The 18,450-nt window shown below is 34.8% G+C and overlaps 1 protein-coding gene across 12 annotated transcripts in view; it reads left to right on the top strand.

The window, feature by feature from the left end:
- Window positions 1-18,450, top strand: part of LSM14A (LSM14A mRNA processing body assembly factor) — a 53,297-nt gene that overhangs the window by 20,492 nt on the left and 14,355 nt on the right. For 11 of the 12 annotated variants that reach the window (XM_068993434.1, XM_068993431.1, XM_068993433.1 and 8 more), the window contains exons 2-4: window positions 3,109-3,272; window positions 5,497-5,626; window positions 14,557-14,679. In XM_068993434.1, coding sequence (XP_068849535.1) covers window positions 3,109-3,272; window positions 5,497-5,626; window positions 14,557-14,679 — 417 coding nt within the window. The remainder of the gene's footprint in view (window positions 1-3,108; window positions 3,273-5,496; window positions 5,627-14,556; window positions 14,680-18,450) is intronic. The other variant, XM_068993436.1, reaches the window with a different exon arrangement.

Consider the following 18,450-nt stretch of genomic DNA (forward strand, 5'->3'; position numbering starts at 1 on the left):
AGCCACTGCTGCCTAAAATACAATAAATAAAACAACATAAAATAGCAGGTTAAAATAAATTAGGGATGAAACAATGTGATTTCTGACTGTACTGACATAATTCCCTTATTAGCCAGTTGCACGTGAGCTAATTCATGTATTAAAATTTTTTGTAGCAGAATAGTACTGGTAATTTTCTACTTTGTCTGTTCTTGTCCTGCTTTCTCTTTCTGCTCTTAGCATCCAGGTTCCAGCCTTCACTACCTCTCATTTGTTCTGTTATCTTCCAGACGTTTATACCCTTCTGATTGCTGTTCTAATTAAGTTATTTTTTATAATACTAGAAGAACTGTCCTGAAAACATTAAATCTGATCAGATAGTCTCTATCATTAGAACCTGTTTCTCAAACTCTTAGTGTGTGCAAATGATTCTTCATGGTGTCTGTTGCCATGATTTTTTACTTTGACTCTCTTGCTGATGATAGAGGTTTTCTTCATACCATATGTTGGAAATTATGCTTTTAATTTTCACCTCTACTGTGGGTTATCTTTACAACCACAAATAACAAATTTTTAAGCCAATGTATGTGAATTTATCAACTTCTCCCAAACTTTTATTAGGTAACTCCTTACTGTAAAAGCTGAGAGTATTCATTTATGAATTTCCTTTCATGTTTCCTTTGCTTCTTATTTTCATCTCCCAACTTTTCTGAGAATAGAGTGTGAAATAGATACCATCTTAACAGCCCATAGCTGGAGAAGCCTGGTAGTCTACAGTCCATGGGGTCGCAAAGAGTCAGACAGGACTGAGCAGCTTCACTTAACTTTGTAACTTTGTAGTCTTTCAGAACTATTAAATTTACATCCTGTCCTAGCACCTTCAGTGGTAAAGAATCCGCCTGCCTATGCAGGAGTCATGGGTTCAATCCCTGGGTGGGGAATGCAGTAGGAAATGCCAACCACTCCAGTATTCTTTCTTGGAAAATTACATGGACAGAGGAGCCTGGGAGGCATGGGGTCACAAAGTGTTGGACATGACTGAGTGACTGAACACGCATGCACACTCGTACCTGGGTAAATTGTCACATACATTAATGTGTTTAAATGATTTTATTGTCCATCTCTTATTTTTCAATGCCATTGTCTCTGTGAGTTGTTTATTTTGATGTAGCAAAGGATAAGTCTGTATGGCTTATATTGCACTAAAGTTCTTTTTTTTTTTTTCCTGGAAATACAGTGAAACCTTCTGATCATATTTAGGTCCTTATGTCAGGAAATTTGTTATATCTTTAGTTGCATTTTGTCTTACTTGTTCTGTTGTCTTTCTGAGAAACTATTCTTACTATGTTTATTCTGCAGCTATGTTTGTCTTACCTCTTTTTTTTCTTTCTTTAACTCTGTGTGTTTTCAGTATGTGAGTTTTACTTTTCTTGAGAATATAAAGCAGTTCTTTCTGAAATTTTCTTGTTTCATCTTTCTTTTGGATACATGGATATCATTTGAATGGTTTTGTTATGCTTTGGATAGCCTAATAGAGCTTCTCTTTGGTTTTATAGATGGAAGACCTTTAACCCCACCCCACCTGCCCGCAGCTTCAGGATGAGCTGATTTGTTCCTTTGGAGGTCTGGGACTTAATAAAACTTTGTATGGTGGTAATAGTGCTGGTGCTGAGTTTAGGAGTGGGATTGATCCATTTGTAATTTTCCTAGCTTTCTTTTTGGTTAAAGGATAAAACATAAAACCATGTCTGTTACTTCTGCCCTGATACAGTATTGTTTGGCCACCAGAGAGAGAGAGGAGCTTCAGCTCTGACATCTTTTCCTTTATCACATCTGTGTCCCCATCCATCAAGTTGGAGTATGCCTGGGAAATTCTCAGCATGCTATATATGGATTCTGGAGTTGGCCTTCCAGAGTGGACTAACTCAAAAAATATCTGCATGATACTTTTTAATAAAGTTTTATGGTATAGGTTTGAGGTATTTTCTTGGTTTAGGGGTATTTTAACTTTTTAATTTTCTTTTAGTTATAGGGTGGAATAGTCATCTGCAAACCTACAACTATGCCATTATCTTTTCCTGAAAGTCTCATAAGTACCTCAAAAAAATTTTAGGATTAAAAAAAAGGCATTTAAGCTGAAATATTATCTTCAGTCTAGCTGTGGATAAGTTCTGCAGAAAAATGTAAAATTTTGCACAGTGTTAAGGGATTTGCTTCCTCTAGGATACTCTTTAAATGAATAATATCTGATATGGCAGGCTTTCTTATTTGGAGCTTCTATGGGGATGTCAACATTTTCAGAAGTCTCCTAAGATAGTGAACCTGAAACTTTAGTATTAATAAGAAACTCTTGAGGAATTGATTTAAAATATAGATATAGAGTTCTGTATCCTCTTCACAGAAAATCTGAGTCAGTGGATTCCAGAATCTTTTTTTTAGCTAGTTTACCCTGAAACAGCTGGTCACAGTTCAACTGTGAATAATGCCATCCTGAGTGTTAGAATAGTAAGATTTAATTACGAGGTAGATATTTTAGGTAACTAGGGCATTTCAGGCTGTCCCATGGAACCAAGTAGCTTTACTTGGTTTCTAGAGGATGTACTACTAACCAAGGAAGATATTCTTTTCATTGTCTTATCTTAAACCTGAAGCTCAATTTCCCGACTTTGGGATTTTTGTAGATTGGGAAAATCTTCACCACACACACATACACACACACACACACACACTCACTCACTCACTCACTCACTCACTCACTCACACGAGTTGCCATTTTTTTATTTTGCTGAATGGGAACATTAAAAATAAATCAATAATGAAAAGGCTTTTTTTAGCACCTCTTACCACAACCACCAGAGATGTAAGTAAGTGACAATGTAGAAAGAACACAATACTTTCTAATCCAATATTCATAATACTGATAGTCTTTTAAATTGAACACATGTAACTCTACGCAAAACCTACTTTCTTTTCCACTTAAAAAAAAATTTACTTTAGCTACAAATTAATGAATGCTTTCTCATGGAGGGCATTTAAGTGCCCCTTAGTATTGGAAACAGTGCACTGTAAAAGGCACTATCTGAATACAGTGAGTAGACGCCTGTCTCATATCCTCTGTTTTCTTACCAGTTCGGTCCTTTGGTACAGAAGACAGACCAACAGATCGTCCAATACCACCTCGAGATGAAGTCTTTGAATACATAATATTCCGTGGGAGTGATATTAAAGACCTTACTGTTTGTGAGCCACCAAAACCACAATGTTCTTTGCCTCAGGACCCAGCTATTGTTCAGGTAACGTTGTAAATCTGTCTTGGAGAACAAATAAATTTCATACACATAACTAGCCTTGGATTTTACCTCCTCGTTTTAGTCTTTTAAATTTTCTCTGTTGAATATTCATGGAGCTTATTACCATTTTCTAGTTACCTAGATGCCCAGAATAACTGGGTAATGTTCTCATCCAGGTTTCTCTCTTTAGATGATAAATCAGAACTAAATAGAGTAAGAAATAGCTGAGGGATTTTTTTTTTTTTCCTTTGGCTCCGCCACACAGCATGTGGAATCTTAGTTCCCATGTGGAAGCCTGGAATCTTAACCACTGGATCACCAGAGAAAACCAGGAATTAATTTTTATCATAAGAATTTTCTGATTGCAACAACAAAGTAGCTAATGTTTATTGAGTTCTGAGTTTATGAGAAGCACTGTCAAAAGCACTGCACATATAATAAGGCAAACCTCACAACACTCTCTGACCTTGGTACTATAGTTATTCTTTTTTATAAGTGAGGAAATTGAAATAGAGCCATAATTTGAACAGACCCAGGCATTCTGACTCCAGAATCCAAGATCCATTCCACTATATTATTCACATATATTCTATTATTATTTTATTCACACATGGTTCATTTTACAAACCAGGATGATGGTGGCTACTCTTAGGTATGATTACTAGGTTTAATGAGAAAAATGCTGAATCATGTTATATGTTTGTATAGTGTACATGGAGTGTTATATAGTCAGCACAAACACAAAAAGATTTTAACATATACAGATATATTATTCGATTCTGTAATAAAGTATTAAAAAGAAGATCCTAAGGCTTCTCATTAAGAGAAATTTGAAAATTTGTGTATTTTATTAAAAACAGAAACATGTGATGTCTAATAGATTGCAAATTATGAGTTAAAGAGGATGTTCATTATAGTACCCGTTTATATGTTAACTGGAAATACATAGAAACTCTGGATTTCTACTATAGCAGCAGCACAGGAGATAGGTTAACATAAGAGTATTTTTGTGGGCATAACTGATTAAAAGCTTTGTTGCCCCCATGTGACTTTCCTCCTGAATCCATTTTCTTACCAACTTTTTTTCTTATCAGAAGTCTTTGGTAATTTGCACTAAATTATGCTTGTTGTCTTTTTTAACTTACTCTTTTATGCTGTGAGTGATAAAAGTCTTAGTTTTTCACAAAACTGATTGTTAAAAATATGCAGAATGTATATGCATTATCTTGCATAGAATGTACCTTCCAGCTTTTAAAAGGAAATACCTAATGAACGCTCCTAAAGAAAATATTAAGTGCTGTGTAAAATTAAAATGGTTGGGGGGGGGGAGGAAAAGTACTTTTTAACATTTATTTTCTGTTTCTTCTGAATACAAGATAAGCTTTTTATTAAGAAATGGCTGGGACTCCCATGGTGGTCCAGTGGCTGAGACTTCACACTCCCAGTGCAGGGGGCCTGAGTTCAATCCCTGGTCAGGGAACTAGATCCTACATATCGCAATTAAAGATCCCACATGCCACAACTGAAGATCCCTGAGAAAATGTAAACTTCTTAAATGAAGGGAGAAAAGACACGTTCTCATAGAAATAGTTGCCTGCACTGAACAGGGGATCTTCTCCAGGCTCTCTTCCCAACTCAGGGATCAAGTCTGGGTCTCCTGCGTTGCAGGCAGGTTCTTTACTGTCTGAGCCACCAGGGAAGCCCCAGCATAATAATAACTATATTTAAAGTATAGATAGTAAATGATTTTGTATGGGATAGTTTGTTTCTGCATCTCTTGCTTGTAAATGTAATAGTATACCTCTAACGATTGAAAAGAAGAGTAAAATCAAAAGTGAGATATCTTATGTGTGTCAGCACAAGACTGAAACTTAGTACTGTTGATATAACCAAATTTGATTTTTCTTTAAACAAAGTTTATTTACGCAGGTAACTTTTCTTTGGTTCTTTCCTAAATCTGCTCTAAAATGAAACCTAAAAGAGGAGTTCATTGTAGAAAAAAGTGTTTATAAATCACAGTAAGTATAATTGACAAATATAATCAAATATTGCAGTCAGATTATTCAGCTGTTACAACATTAAATGCATGTTGCAAGTTGTTGTAATTGCTTCTGTGTCTAGTAATTGTAATTTAATAGTTTTCTTTAAAATATAAATATGCAGATTTATTTCCATTATGTACATATTGTTCAGAGCCTGATAAATTAACCCATAATCTTTTCTTCAGTCTTCACTAGGTTCATCTACTTCTTCATTCCAGTCAGTGGGCTCCTATGGACCTTTTGGCAGGATGCCAACGTACAGTCAGTTCAGTCCAAGTTCATTAGTTGGCCAGCAGTTTGGGGCTGTTGGTGTTGGTATGTTGTGCTTTTTTCCTTTCTTTCTTTTTCGTTATTTTCCTGTCTTTATCATAAAGATTAAAACCTTCCACAAGTTTTCAGACATTGTTTGATCTTCCTTTTGTAACCTGTTATTTTGAAGACTTCAGTCCTTAATGATTAGTGGTTCCATAAAGGCCATCTCTTAGAATTGTAGCTTTTTAAAATCTAGGTATATCCAATTACCAAATTTTATTGAGCATTATTTTAAATTTACACAAGATATAGCCATTTAAAATAAACATTTTTTTCCAATAGGATGGGTTTTCAAAAAGGGAAATGGAGATAATCCTGTTGTTAAGGAATAGTAAACAACACTGTGGGCTTCCCTGGTGGATTAGTAGTAAAAGAGTCTGCCTGCAGTGCAGGAGACAGGGGTTCAATCCTGGATTGGGAAGATCCCCTGGAATACCGACTCCAGTATTCTTGCCTAGAGGATTTCATGGACAGAAGAGCCTGGCGGGCAACAGTCCTTTGCATAGAGTTGAACACAACTGAGCAACTAACATACACAACACTATAAGAAAATGCAGACAGGCTAATAACAGTCTTGCTTGTGACTAGAAGACAAAGGCTCTCCTGTACAACTAGATATAGTTAGATTCACTTTTTTGTGTTTTTGTAGCTGTGCATTTTACCTTTTAAGTATACCTTTATTGATTTCATTGATATAATCACTTATCAGTTTATTTCACTGAATCACAAATCCAGTTTTCAAGTTTATCTTTAAACTCATTAGTATGTTAATAGTTTTGTTAATTAAGTAAACTTTTACACTGATATTTTACACTCTTACAAGAAGAAATACAATTCTTAGAAAATGTGATTTAGGGTTTATAATTGGTAGTGGTATTGGTGGTGTTCATCTCGAAACTATTTTTTGTATGTATAATAGGATAAGGCATATGAATAATATATTGATGTTGATAAACAGTATTTTTACCTTGGAGAAGGGAGATACACATATTGAATGGGGAAAGGTAAAGAACAGTGTTGTGGTAGTAAATGTGAATTGGAGGTATAGGTGTGAACTCATTTTTTAAAACCTGATGATTTCCTGGTTCTGTTCATAGAAAAGGCTTAGAAGCAATGATACCCAGTAGCAAAGGACACGTGTAGACCCAGTTCTTGCTTTCTAAATACTTTTCCCCACTAAACAGAATCTAGGCCCCTTTTAAAAAGAAGGAAAAGGAAACTTTTTTTTTTTTAAGTAAAATAATGCTAGCTAAGAAATACAAGGAATAGTGAACATAGAAAATCACCATTGTTAATCTCTAGCGAAATAATTAGCAGGGATTAGCAGTGAATGCTAAAATCATTGGGTGAATGAGGTTGACACAGGATATTAAAATAATCTTAAAGTATCATCGCACAGTTTACTTGTTAATTACAAAGGGATAAGATGTACCTTTATAGTGGAGAAATCTGATGGTCAGTCACCATCTTAATTAATTCATCAAGCTTGGTATTGCCATAATTATTGATTATATGTCTTCTGGTGTGATGATACAGGGGAGAGGTGTAAACAACTTCACTTCTGGGCATTCTTGCTAAAACTGCAGATTCTAACCTTGAAGAAACTGACATATATTTTCAGAAGGTCAAGTTTTTCAAAGGATTCACCATTGTGAAGAGGAGAGGGAGCAGGGCTGTTATAGACTTGGGAAGACTGAAGAGGACATAGCATCCAAATATAATGTATGATCAGATCCCAAGTTTTAGGAAAAGCTGATAACAAAGAATGTTTTAGGGACTATTGAGGAAGTTTGAGTAAGGGCTAAGTGTAGGATGATGTTCATTTTCTTAGATGTGGTAATGGTATTGTGGTTAACCATATAGGAGAATATGTTTTAGGGAGATGACTTTAGTACTGAAGGGTGAAGAGTCAGATTGATTATGGCATATGTAGGTGAAAAGAGAAGTCTGTATATCACAATATGAAGAAATGAAAAAATGGGATAGGCGTGGTTGAGAAGTTAGTAGTTGGTGAGCTAGGTGAGGAATATGTTGATATTCAGTGTACTCCCTTTTTTTGACACAATATTGACATTTTTCAAGTTTATATATTTTTGTTGGGGGTGGTAGTTCTTTTGTCTATAATCAAAATTTAAATATTTAATTACTTCTTGGATAGGTGAAATAACTTTGGTCCATGTACCTCCTAATCCTACTCAAGGAAAGATCAATGTTAACTTATCCATGTTAAATCAAGGTATACCCTATTTTAGTTACGACTATTAGAATCCTATTCTGAGGATTCAAAATAAGGGACAGTTGCAAATTATTTTATCCTTTTGAGATTCCTTTAACTGAGTTGAATAGTTAGCTAACATCTGGATTATTGTACTTACCTTCTACATTACTGTGAAGTTGCTTGACATTATTTATAAAAGTGTTTGAAACAGAGTCTAGCACAAAATGTCTGCATAGCAAATGCTGCTTTTGCTCTTCCTCACATCCTGCTCCTCTGATCTGAGTATTTTCTGGTGGTGACGTACATTAATATATTCCCTATAAATACTTTAATCTAATTTTTATATTGGGGTTTGCTGGTTTAGTATTCTTTGAATGTCAAAGTGTAGGTTTTACTTGTGTTTTCCATATGAGTAGACTAGTTTTTGCAATAGCAAATTATTTTTGATTGTTTGATTTCCATACTGGTAGAATAATTTGTGGAGTGGCTAATTAAAGAACTATATATAGTATTTAGAAGTAGTTAAATGAGGAGGAGGAAAACTGTAGCATTGATTAAGGTGGCAGATGTTCTTTAGAAACAGAATTAACTCAGATACAGTTTGTGTTTATACAAATTAAGCCAGATTTTAATCTAAGCCTCTTGTTTTCATTTTCTGTGCCTAGTATTCTGATGTAAAGAGGAGGTTTAAATAAATTGGGATTACTCTACTGCTGTTTGGGGGAATTTTTTCCATTTTAATTTTCATATATTATCTTTTTATAGTTTTATTTGCAGTTTATATCATGAAGGATTAGTATCTTTAATATCTAAAGAGCTTCTGAAAATAAAGATCTACAACCCAACTAAAAAATAGATTAAGGTTAGAAACTAACTTTGCCTTTTTCAGAAAAAAAAATACAGATGGCCCTTAAACACGGAAAGATGCTTAAATCTTGCTTATGGTGAGATAATTAAATCAGCACCACAACACCATTTCTCGTTATCAATTTGACAGAAACCCAGAAGTTTGAATATATTCTGTTTTGTCACCACTGTGAGGAAACAGATACTCATACTTTGAATGGAATGATGCAGTGCGTAGAATTAAAACGTTGTTTTTTCAAGCTGACCCTCAGATAGTTCTTATGTGCAAAGATTAGGTCACTACTGCCTTTAATTCATAGGCCTTTAGGAAAAATTAATTATCTCAATAAACTGAAGCAGCAAACAGCCATGGCATGCTCTCTCTCATACTACTCTTGTGGGCAAGAGGAGGTATATTGCCTGAACAGTCAGGCAAATGAATACATTTTAGCTGCTTAAATAATCAAATCATATTAGACAGTGATTCTCTTAGGTCTCTAGTGTTTTGTACAGATTAATTTTTAATCACTGAGTTTAATGAACACTTAACTTGCTTATGAACTTTATAAAGTTAGTATAAACCAGGAGAGTGTTTCATGCATTAAGAATGACAGACTAAGGATTATTAAAGATCTACTTTGGAATTCCCTGGCAGTCCAGTAGTTAGGACTTTGTGTTTCTACTGCAGGGTGCGCATGGTTGGGGGAAACTAAGATCCCACATGACATGTGATGTGGCCAAAAATAAATAAAAGACCTACTTCAGTAATGTGTAAAGGAATTGAACATTGTGGTTAAAAGGCAGAGATTATCAAACTGAATTTTTTAAAAAAGACCCTGTTATGTTCTAATGAGGTGGATGAAACTGGAGCCTATTATACAGAGCTAAGTAAGTCAGAAAGAAAAACACCAGTATAGTATATTAACGCATATATATGGAATTTAGAAACAATGACCCTATGCGAGATAGCAAAAGAGACACAGATGTAAAGAACAGACTTTTGGACTCTGTGGGAGAAGGCAAGGGTGGGATGATTTGAGAGAATAGCATTGAAACATGTATATTACCATATGTGAAATAGATCGCCAGTCCAGGTTCGATGCATGAGACAGGGTGCTCAGGGCTGGTGCACTGGGACGACCCTGAGGGATGGGATGGGGAGAGGGAGGGTCAGGATGGGGAATACATGTACACCCATAGCTGATTCGTGTGAATGTATGGCAAAACCCACCACAATATTATAAAGTAATTAGCCTCGAATTAAAATAAAAATTTTAAAAAAGACCCAGTTATATGATATTTATAAAAGATGAATTAAAAGAAAGTAAAAGAATAGAAAAAGGCATGGCATACTATATAAACACTAATAACAAGAAAACTATGTTAGAAAAATTAACGTCAGACAACGCTGCTTAAAAGTCAGAAGTACTGCCAAAGATACAGAAGGATTCTTTATAACAGTACAGCGGGCAGTTCATCAGAAAGCTGTAACAATCCTAAATGTGAATGTAACTTTTATAAAATAGTACACCAACACCAACACTTGCAGAATATAGATTCTTTTCATGGAAAAGAAAATGGCAACCCACTCCAGTATTCTTGCCTAGAGAACCTGTGGACAGAGAAGCCTGGTGGGCTGCCGTCCATGGGGTCACACAGTCGGACACGACTGAAGCGACTTAGCATGCTTGCATGCATTGGAGAAGGAAATGGCAACCCACTCCAGTATTCTTGCCTGGAGGATCCCGGTGGGCTGCTGTCTATGGGATCGCAGAGTTGGACACGACTGAAGCAACATAGCAGCAGCAGCAGATTCTTTTAAAGTAAATATGGATCAATCAGTGGGATAGATAAGTCTTGGTCTATAAAAGAAGTTACATTAAATTCAGAAAGATTGAAATCATGGTATTTTCTCAAACCACCAAGAAGTTAAGTTTGGAATTAATAATAAAGATAACTTGAAAAAATGTACAAACAATTAGAAGTTGAACAAACTTATAAAAATCATTAATGAATTAAAGAAGAAATCACAGGAGAAATTAGAAGATATTTTAAAATATAATGATCATAAACCACAACATATCAAAATTTTTGAGTGGACCTTAAGCATTGCTTAGCTTATACCTTTAAACACATATATAAGAAAACAAAAATATTTTAAAATCAGTGCTCTAAGCTACCAGTTTATTAAGGGTAAAAAAAAAAAAGGAAAGAAAATTAGCCGAAAAGTACTAGAAAGAAGAAAAAATGTAAAACAGAAAGGAAATAGAAACTAATCCTATATATATATATAATATCAATAAAGCCAGAAATTGGCTTTTAAAAAATTTCATAAAGTTAATAATCCTCTAGCAAAACTAAACAAGGTGGGGGAAATTCAAATACTGATATCAGGAATGAAAGAGTAGACATCACTGTAGATCCTAAAAGGATAATATGAAGATATTATGAACAACTTTATGTCAACAAACTTGTCATTTTAGATGAAATAGCCAAATTTCTTGAAACTACAACTTTCCTAAACCAATACAAGAGAAAGTATAATCTCACTAACACTCTGTTAAAGAAGTTGAAACTGCAATTTAAAATCTTCCATAAAGAAAATTCTAGACTGTTTGCTTTACTGGTAAATTCTACCATTTAGGGAATAAATAATTTTACCAATCTCACAAACTCTTTGAGAGAATAAAGGAGAAGAACACTTCCTAACCAGGTAATGAAGGCAAGATAAGATACCAAAATGTAAGTGAAATTATTACAAGAAAATAAAATTACAGCTAATTTCCATGAACATACGTATAAAAATCCTCAACGTAGTCTTATCAGTGGAAGTCAGCAGTTCATAAGAAGGTTAGTACATAATGACAAAGTTTATCTCCAGAATGCAAAGATGTTATAACATTTGAAAATCATTGGTAATTTACCACATTAACAGAATGAACCAGAAAAGCTGCAATCCCAAAAGATATAGAGGAAGTGTTCAATAAAATTTGATACTCATTTATCAACAACTAAGGAATAGGAGGGAATTTCCTAATTTGATCAGTGAAATGAAAAGCTTGCATACGTAATGGTGGGATAATGAAAACCTTGCATACATAATGGTGGGATAATGAAGGCTGTTCCCTTAAGGTAAGGAATAAAGTGAAAGCAGAATTGTATCTTATTTCGTGTAGTATTCTTCTAGAGGTCCTACTCAGTCCAACAAGGCAAGAAAAAAGATTCAGAGATTGGAAAGGCAGAACTAAAAGTGTCGTTATCTGAAGGTGACATGATTGTGTGTATAGAAAATGCAAAGGAATATTAAAACCACTAGAATGAATAAGTGAATTTAACATGGTAAGGGACACACGGTAAACACACAAAAATCAACCAAATTTTTATATTCGGAATAGGCAGGTTGACAAACTATGGCCTGTGGACCAAATCTTGCCAGCCTCCTGTTTTATTAGAATACAGCCATACCCATTTATTTGCATGTTGTGGCTACTTTTACACTACAGGTGCAGAGTTGTATAGTTGTAACAGATCATGTGGCCTGAAAAGCCTAGAATATTTTATTTACCATCTGACAAATTATAAAATTTGCTGATCGAGAACAGATTATTGGTAAATGAAATATAAAATGCAATGCAGCTTATAATAGCATCAGTAACATCAGATACCTAGGAATGAATATTTAAAAAGATATTTAAAAGCCTCTGTAATAGTGGTTCTGAGAAGAGGGAAGATCATTTCATCCCCCTCCCTCAGGGGACATTTGATAATGTTTGATGACATTTTTTTCTGTCACAACTTGGGTACTACTACTAGGTAGTGGATAGAGGCCAGGGTTGCTACTTAACATCCTACAATGCATGGGACAACCCCTCAAAACAAAGAATTGTCTAGCCCATCGTGTCAGTAGTGCTGACCCTGGGAAAACTGCTCTTCAATAAAAATGGCAAAACATTGCTGACAGAGATTAAAAATCTACATAAATACATGCTTATGGGTTAAAAGATTCAGTATTTTTATGGTGACACTTTTGCCCCAAATTACAAATTTACAGGTTGAACATATCTTAGTAAAAATCCCATCACACTTTAAAAAATAGAAATTAACACATTGATCCTAATATTTGTATGAAAATACAAACTCTATAATAACCGATACACTTGAAGAAAGAGGAAGTTTGAAGTATATGCTGTTTCAAGACTGAGGACAGGGAGTGATCAACACAACAATAGACAAACACAGGTAGAGAATAGAGGGTTTCGAAATAGACCTATTTAAGTGCTGACTTAAGACAAAGATGCCAATACAGTTCAGTGGAAAGGAGGAAAGTTTTCCAGCAAATAATGTTGCAGCAGCTGGGTATCTATTTGGAAAAAATTAACATTGATCCCTCCCTCACCGTATACATAAAAGGTAATTTGAGATAAATCAGTAGCAGAATTGGCATGAAGGAGGTGGGTGTTGTATGACCAAGAACTCAGAAAAGAGATGGAAGATACAGAAGAGTTTTCTAACCAGAGGGCAAGCAGTGGGAGGTTGAGTCAGGTGAGAAAACACAGAGCTGGATGGAGGTTGAATACGCATCATCAGAGTAGTCTATATCTTGGTCAGTACCTAGAGATACTAGGGGTAATAAAAATGGGTTCAGCATTCTACAGAATTATCGAGAGCACTAGTCTCAACATTTCTGGGCATGTTGTGGGAGATTATGTTAGGCCTCTCCTTAGCTGACTGCGACCACAGCCTGAATGGATTACAACTCTTAAGGAATCCCATTCATTCTTACCATCTGAGGTGCTGTGATAAATTCTGCGGCCCCATTTTAAGAGGGATTTGAACAACTAGAATTCATTAAATTAGGGAGAAGTCAAAGAGGCAAGGCTTAAAGAATATGTGAAGGTAAGTAATAGTTGAAGGAACTAGAGTTGCTTAGCTTGAAAATAAGATGTGAGGGACATGTTCATAATGTTCAAGTAATTTAAAAGCAGATAGTTAAACTTCTGTTGTGGAGTAGACATGAAAATAATGAGGGAAGAGGTAGGCAGATTGGCGAGGGGTGGGGGCGATTGCTTATAAACTAAGGCAAATAATTTGAACTTTTTATCTTGAGGATGGTGGGAAGCCACCAGAGGGTCCTAAGCACTGTAGTGATGTGATGATGTTTCTATTTCATAAAAGATTATTCTGAGTACCACTTTTAGATTTAATTTAGAGGTGGGGAAGGAAGACTGTTGGAAACCTATGTAGATTAAATATTAAGAGATCACAGCATGTGGAAAGTGATTCATAAATTCTGAAGAAATGTAGAGAAGATTGACATAACCTAATATAGCAAAGAATTGAGTCCTTTTGAGGGATTTTTTTCTTCCCATTGTCAGAAGTTTTCGTGGTTGCTTTAGGCAGAACATAGCCCCACAGTGCTGTCCTGAGGAGAAGCATTAAAATGGACTGGAGTCCATTGTCCATTGGAAATGCTGGAAAAGCTCTTTGTAGACCTGTCTGCTGATTTGGCTGTTCATACAGATACTTGGTTTTAAAATAATTGAACCTTCATGTTAGTGTTGAAGGTTCTCTATCTGATGTACATTCTGCTGTGCTACCTGCATAACTGCTCAAGACAGAATTGCATGTTACCAAAATCATTTGCATCCAGAGAAGCTGGAGTACATATGGGCTTGCTTTTATATGCATATACTGCCAAGATTTTCTCAAAATTATTTTTTGATTGAGTTTCATTGATATCTAGTGTTATTAATTTGCTCAAGTGTTAATGGGGAGGGACACTTATCATCACTAACATGGTATATTACTTTATATAATAGAAAGGTTTAAAAAAAATTTTTTATTGTCATTAAAATTTTTTTTCTTAAAGCCGGAAGCTCCTTGACATCCTTTGGAACAGAAGCATCAAGCAGCAGTGCCCTCTCCCAAAGTAGTGCAGTTGGTTCTGCCTTTACACAGGATACAAGAGCTCTAAAAACACAGCTATCTCAAGGTAAGCTGTTTTTTCCTTCAAAAATTTCCATTCTAAGTTTCTGTGGTGGTTTTTGTCTTTCTTTGAACGGAAGAGCTTTTGCAGCTTGTAAATCATGTGTATAATTTCTATTTAGCTCTTTTTAAATTGTTATCCCAATAAGTATATTATTGAATGACTTCCACTGTTTAGACTTTTCATAATTCTTAGATCATAAAACGAAAATGGTGAACACTGTTTGAATTTTTTTTTTCCCCTAACGAAGCAATTATATTGTTTGTATATGGTGGTTGAGTCACTAAGTCATGTCTGACTCTTGTGATCCCATGGACTGTAACCCACCAGACTCCTCTATCCATGGGATTTTCCAGGCATGAATACTGGAATGGGTTGCCATTTCCTTCTCTATGGGATCCTCCTGACCCACGGTCTAACCCGAGTCTCCTGTATAGCAGGCAGATTCTTTACTGGCTGAGCCATATATAATATGTACTTGTATATAACACTTAAATATTATAGGTTAGTCTCAGACTCACCACTGAGGATGAATTCTCTGTGAATCTGAAATAGTAGCTGAGGAAACAAGCTCTTCCTTAGGCTGTGGCATCTTTCCTATCGTCCTCATAATCTAGAGCAGTGGCTCTCAGTGTGGCCACCTAGAACCAAATCATCTCATCTGGAATGCTTCTTTAAAGTGTAGATCCTGAGAACTGCTACATAAGAATCCTGGGAGCTTGGAGATGTGCATTTTAATAAACTTCTTAGAGGATCCTGTTTCGTTTGTTTTTAATTTTGTTTTTCTACCAGCCAGTCTCATAACCTTCAGTGATTCTAAGATTCCTTTTCTTTATCTGCTAAAATAGCTGATACTGGCCCATAGCTTTATATGGATATTTACTTTCAAATAAAGTCATTTTAGAAATATGCTGTAATCAGGACAATATTTTCAAAAACTCTTCAGGGTAAAATCAAGCCAGTGCTAAACATAATCTTGTGTATCTCACTTTAGATATTTTGAAATAGTTGTAGGTACTTTTAGTCATATTAACTTAAAATAACTTAATTTTTAATTTGTTAACAATCTGAAGATTTCTTGTAAGTATTAATAAATTAGAAATAGACTAAGTGTACTGTATACCACAGGGAACTATATTTAATATCCCATGATAAACCATAATAGAAAAAAAGCATGAAAAAAGAATGTGTGTGTTATGTATATAACTGAATCATTTTGCTTTACAGTAGAAATTACACAACTTTGCGAGTACTTCAATAAAATAAATCTTTAAAGAAAGAAATACACTCAGCATAGGAAGAAAATAAAAATACTCAATTTCACTACCCAGGAATAACATATTTATTTGCAGATTTTAACATAAGATTTCCTTCTGAGAGAAAATACTTAATCTTTTTAAGCATTAATTTTCTGTACTGTAAAATAGGACCTTACTGATAAACTAATAGACTTATTGTAAGAGTTAATTTTTTAAAAATGTGTGTAGTGCCCTTCGCATAGTACCTGACAAGGAACATGCTTAGTTGATGTTAGCTGTCTTAATTAATAACTAGCATTAACCTTAATATTGAAGCACCAGAAAGATTCTTATTAAAATCATAATAAAGAACTCTGGATCTCATTCCTACTCAGCATTGTTCTGGAATTTTTAGCTATGTCAGAAAAAAGAAAGAAGTATGAATACTAGAATTAGCATTATTTGTCAATGCTAACTTTCTTCTTGGAATTGAGATTCACTGAAAAATCTAATAAAACGAATAAGGGACTTAAATTAAAGCTAAAATGTAGAGAATAAGTACAAAAATCAATAGATGTCCTAAAACCTAACCCACTGATTATTGATGGGGATAAAACAAGATGTTCACAATGATGAGAAATAGAAATTATATAGAAAATATATAATAAATATGACCAGCCTCTGATGAAAGAAAATGTAATAGAGGGACATAAAAGAAGTTGCCTATAATCAGAAAAGCATATCTTATCTCTAAATACAAAGATTTAGTTTTAGGAAGACTTTACTTCACATAATAACTTTACTGTACTTCGTAAGAGAACCTAATAAAACACATACACAGACTGTCTTAAAAGCATGCAAATATACCTAGACATGTTTTAAAAATAAAAGTAATGAGATAGGGCTTACCTCTTAATAAAGTATACATAAAATAAAGCAGTGCAGGAATAAATTTAGAGATGAATGGAGCAAAAATCAGAAATAGATCCAAGTATAAATAAGTGATTAATATATGATAAGGATGCTGTTTTTAAATTAGTAGAGAAAGACTTGTTGTCCAGTAAATGATGTTGTTAGCAGATAACTGTCTGATCATTTGGAATGTTAACTCCAGAATTCTTCCCTCATACTTCAGCCTAAAATAGGTCTTAAATAGGTTAAAATGTTTTTTTAAAAAATTTTTACAAGAAACAATGAGAAAGGAGGCCTGGGGTTCTGCATTTTAATTTCACCAACTAAATTTCTGAAATTTATCAAATTTTAACACCTAGAATTTTCTTGTAACTGGGAAGATAAGAATGAAGGTAACTTGAGAGAGTGTGTTTATAATAAGAGCTTTTGAGTTTTATGTTTGCATGTATGCTAAGTCGCTTCAGTTGTATCTAACTCTGCGACCCTATGGACTGTATAGCCTGCAAGGCTCCTGTGTCTATGGGATTCTCCAGACAATGATACTAGACTGGATTGGCATGTCCTTCTCTAGGGGATCTTCCCAACCTAAGGATTGAACCCTATGTCTCTTATATCTCCTGCATTGGCAGGTGGGTCCTTTATCACTAGCATCACCTGAGAAGCCTCTATATAAGATCATTTAATGTACTGTCATAAAATTACCAAAAAAACAGGGACTTCCCTGGTGGTCCAGTGGTTAAGAATCCATATAACATTGCAGGGCACACAGGTTCAATCCCTGGTCAGGAAACTAGGATCCCACATGCTGTGGAGCAGCTAAGCCCGTGCGCTACAAGAGTCTGTGCCACAAGGTCCCACGTGACACGTTGAAGATCCTGCATGCCGCAGCTAAGACCTGATGTGACTAAGTAAACAAATAGAGATTAAAGATACAATTACCTAAATAACAAGCTTTTCAAAAAACATAACATTTGTTCAATAAATAAATCACCTTTATTTTAACAAATAAATACTTCTATAAGGTGATAAATAATTACAGAAATTTTTCTCTTAGGTCCAAACTTACATAAACTTGTACCATGATTTCCCATTATAATTAATGGGAAAATTACAGTGTTTCTGTTAACGGCAGACTGAACTGTGACATTAATGTCATGCTGGAAATAGTGACACACGTTTGTCGTTGCATACTTTAGATAACCATAAACCAGGGGAGGATACTGATAAATAATACCTGAAGCACCTGGTGCACAGCAGCCAGTGTGCTATCAGCACTCAGCCAGGTCCCCAGTTTGGAGCCTGTGCATATAGCACAGGTGGATAGTAACATTTGCAGCACATTTGGGATGTTTTTTTTTTTCTTTTACATAAAAGTGAGCATAATTTTTTAAAGCAAAAGCTATTTTGGTACAATACCATGGAATGTGAGAGCACCTTGAGCAGAGATTTACAGCAAACATAGGGGACAAAAAGCATGATGGGAGCACCCAGTGTTACATTCTTCTGTTCGTACTGTGACCAAGCTCTGACCTCATAAAAGGAAAAATGGAATTTGTAAGTACAAAACCTATATTAAGCAAAAACTTGCCTAGAGATCATTCAAATAGCAAAGATTGAGTATAGTTAT

This window comes from Capricornis sumatraensis, chromosome 20 (assembly GCF_032405125.1).
Source record: "Capricornis sumatraensis isolate serow.1 chromosome 20, serow.2, whole genome shotgun sequence".
NCBI classification, from domain to species: domain Eukaryota; kingdom Metazoa; phylum Chordata; class Mammalia; order Artiodactyla; family Bovidae; genus Capricornis; species Capricornis sumatraensis.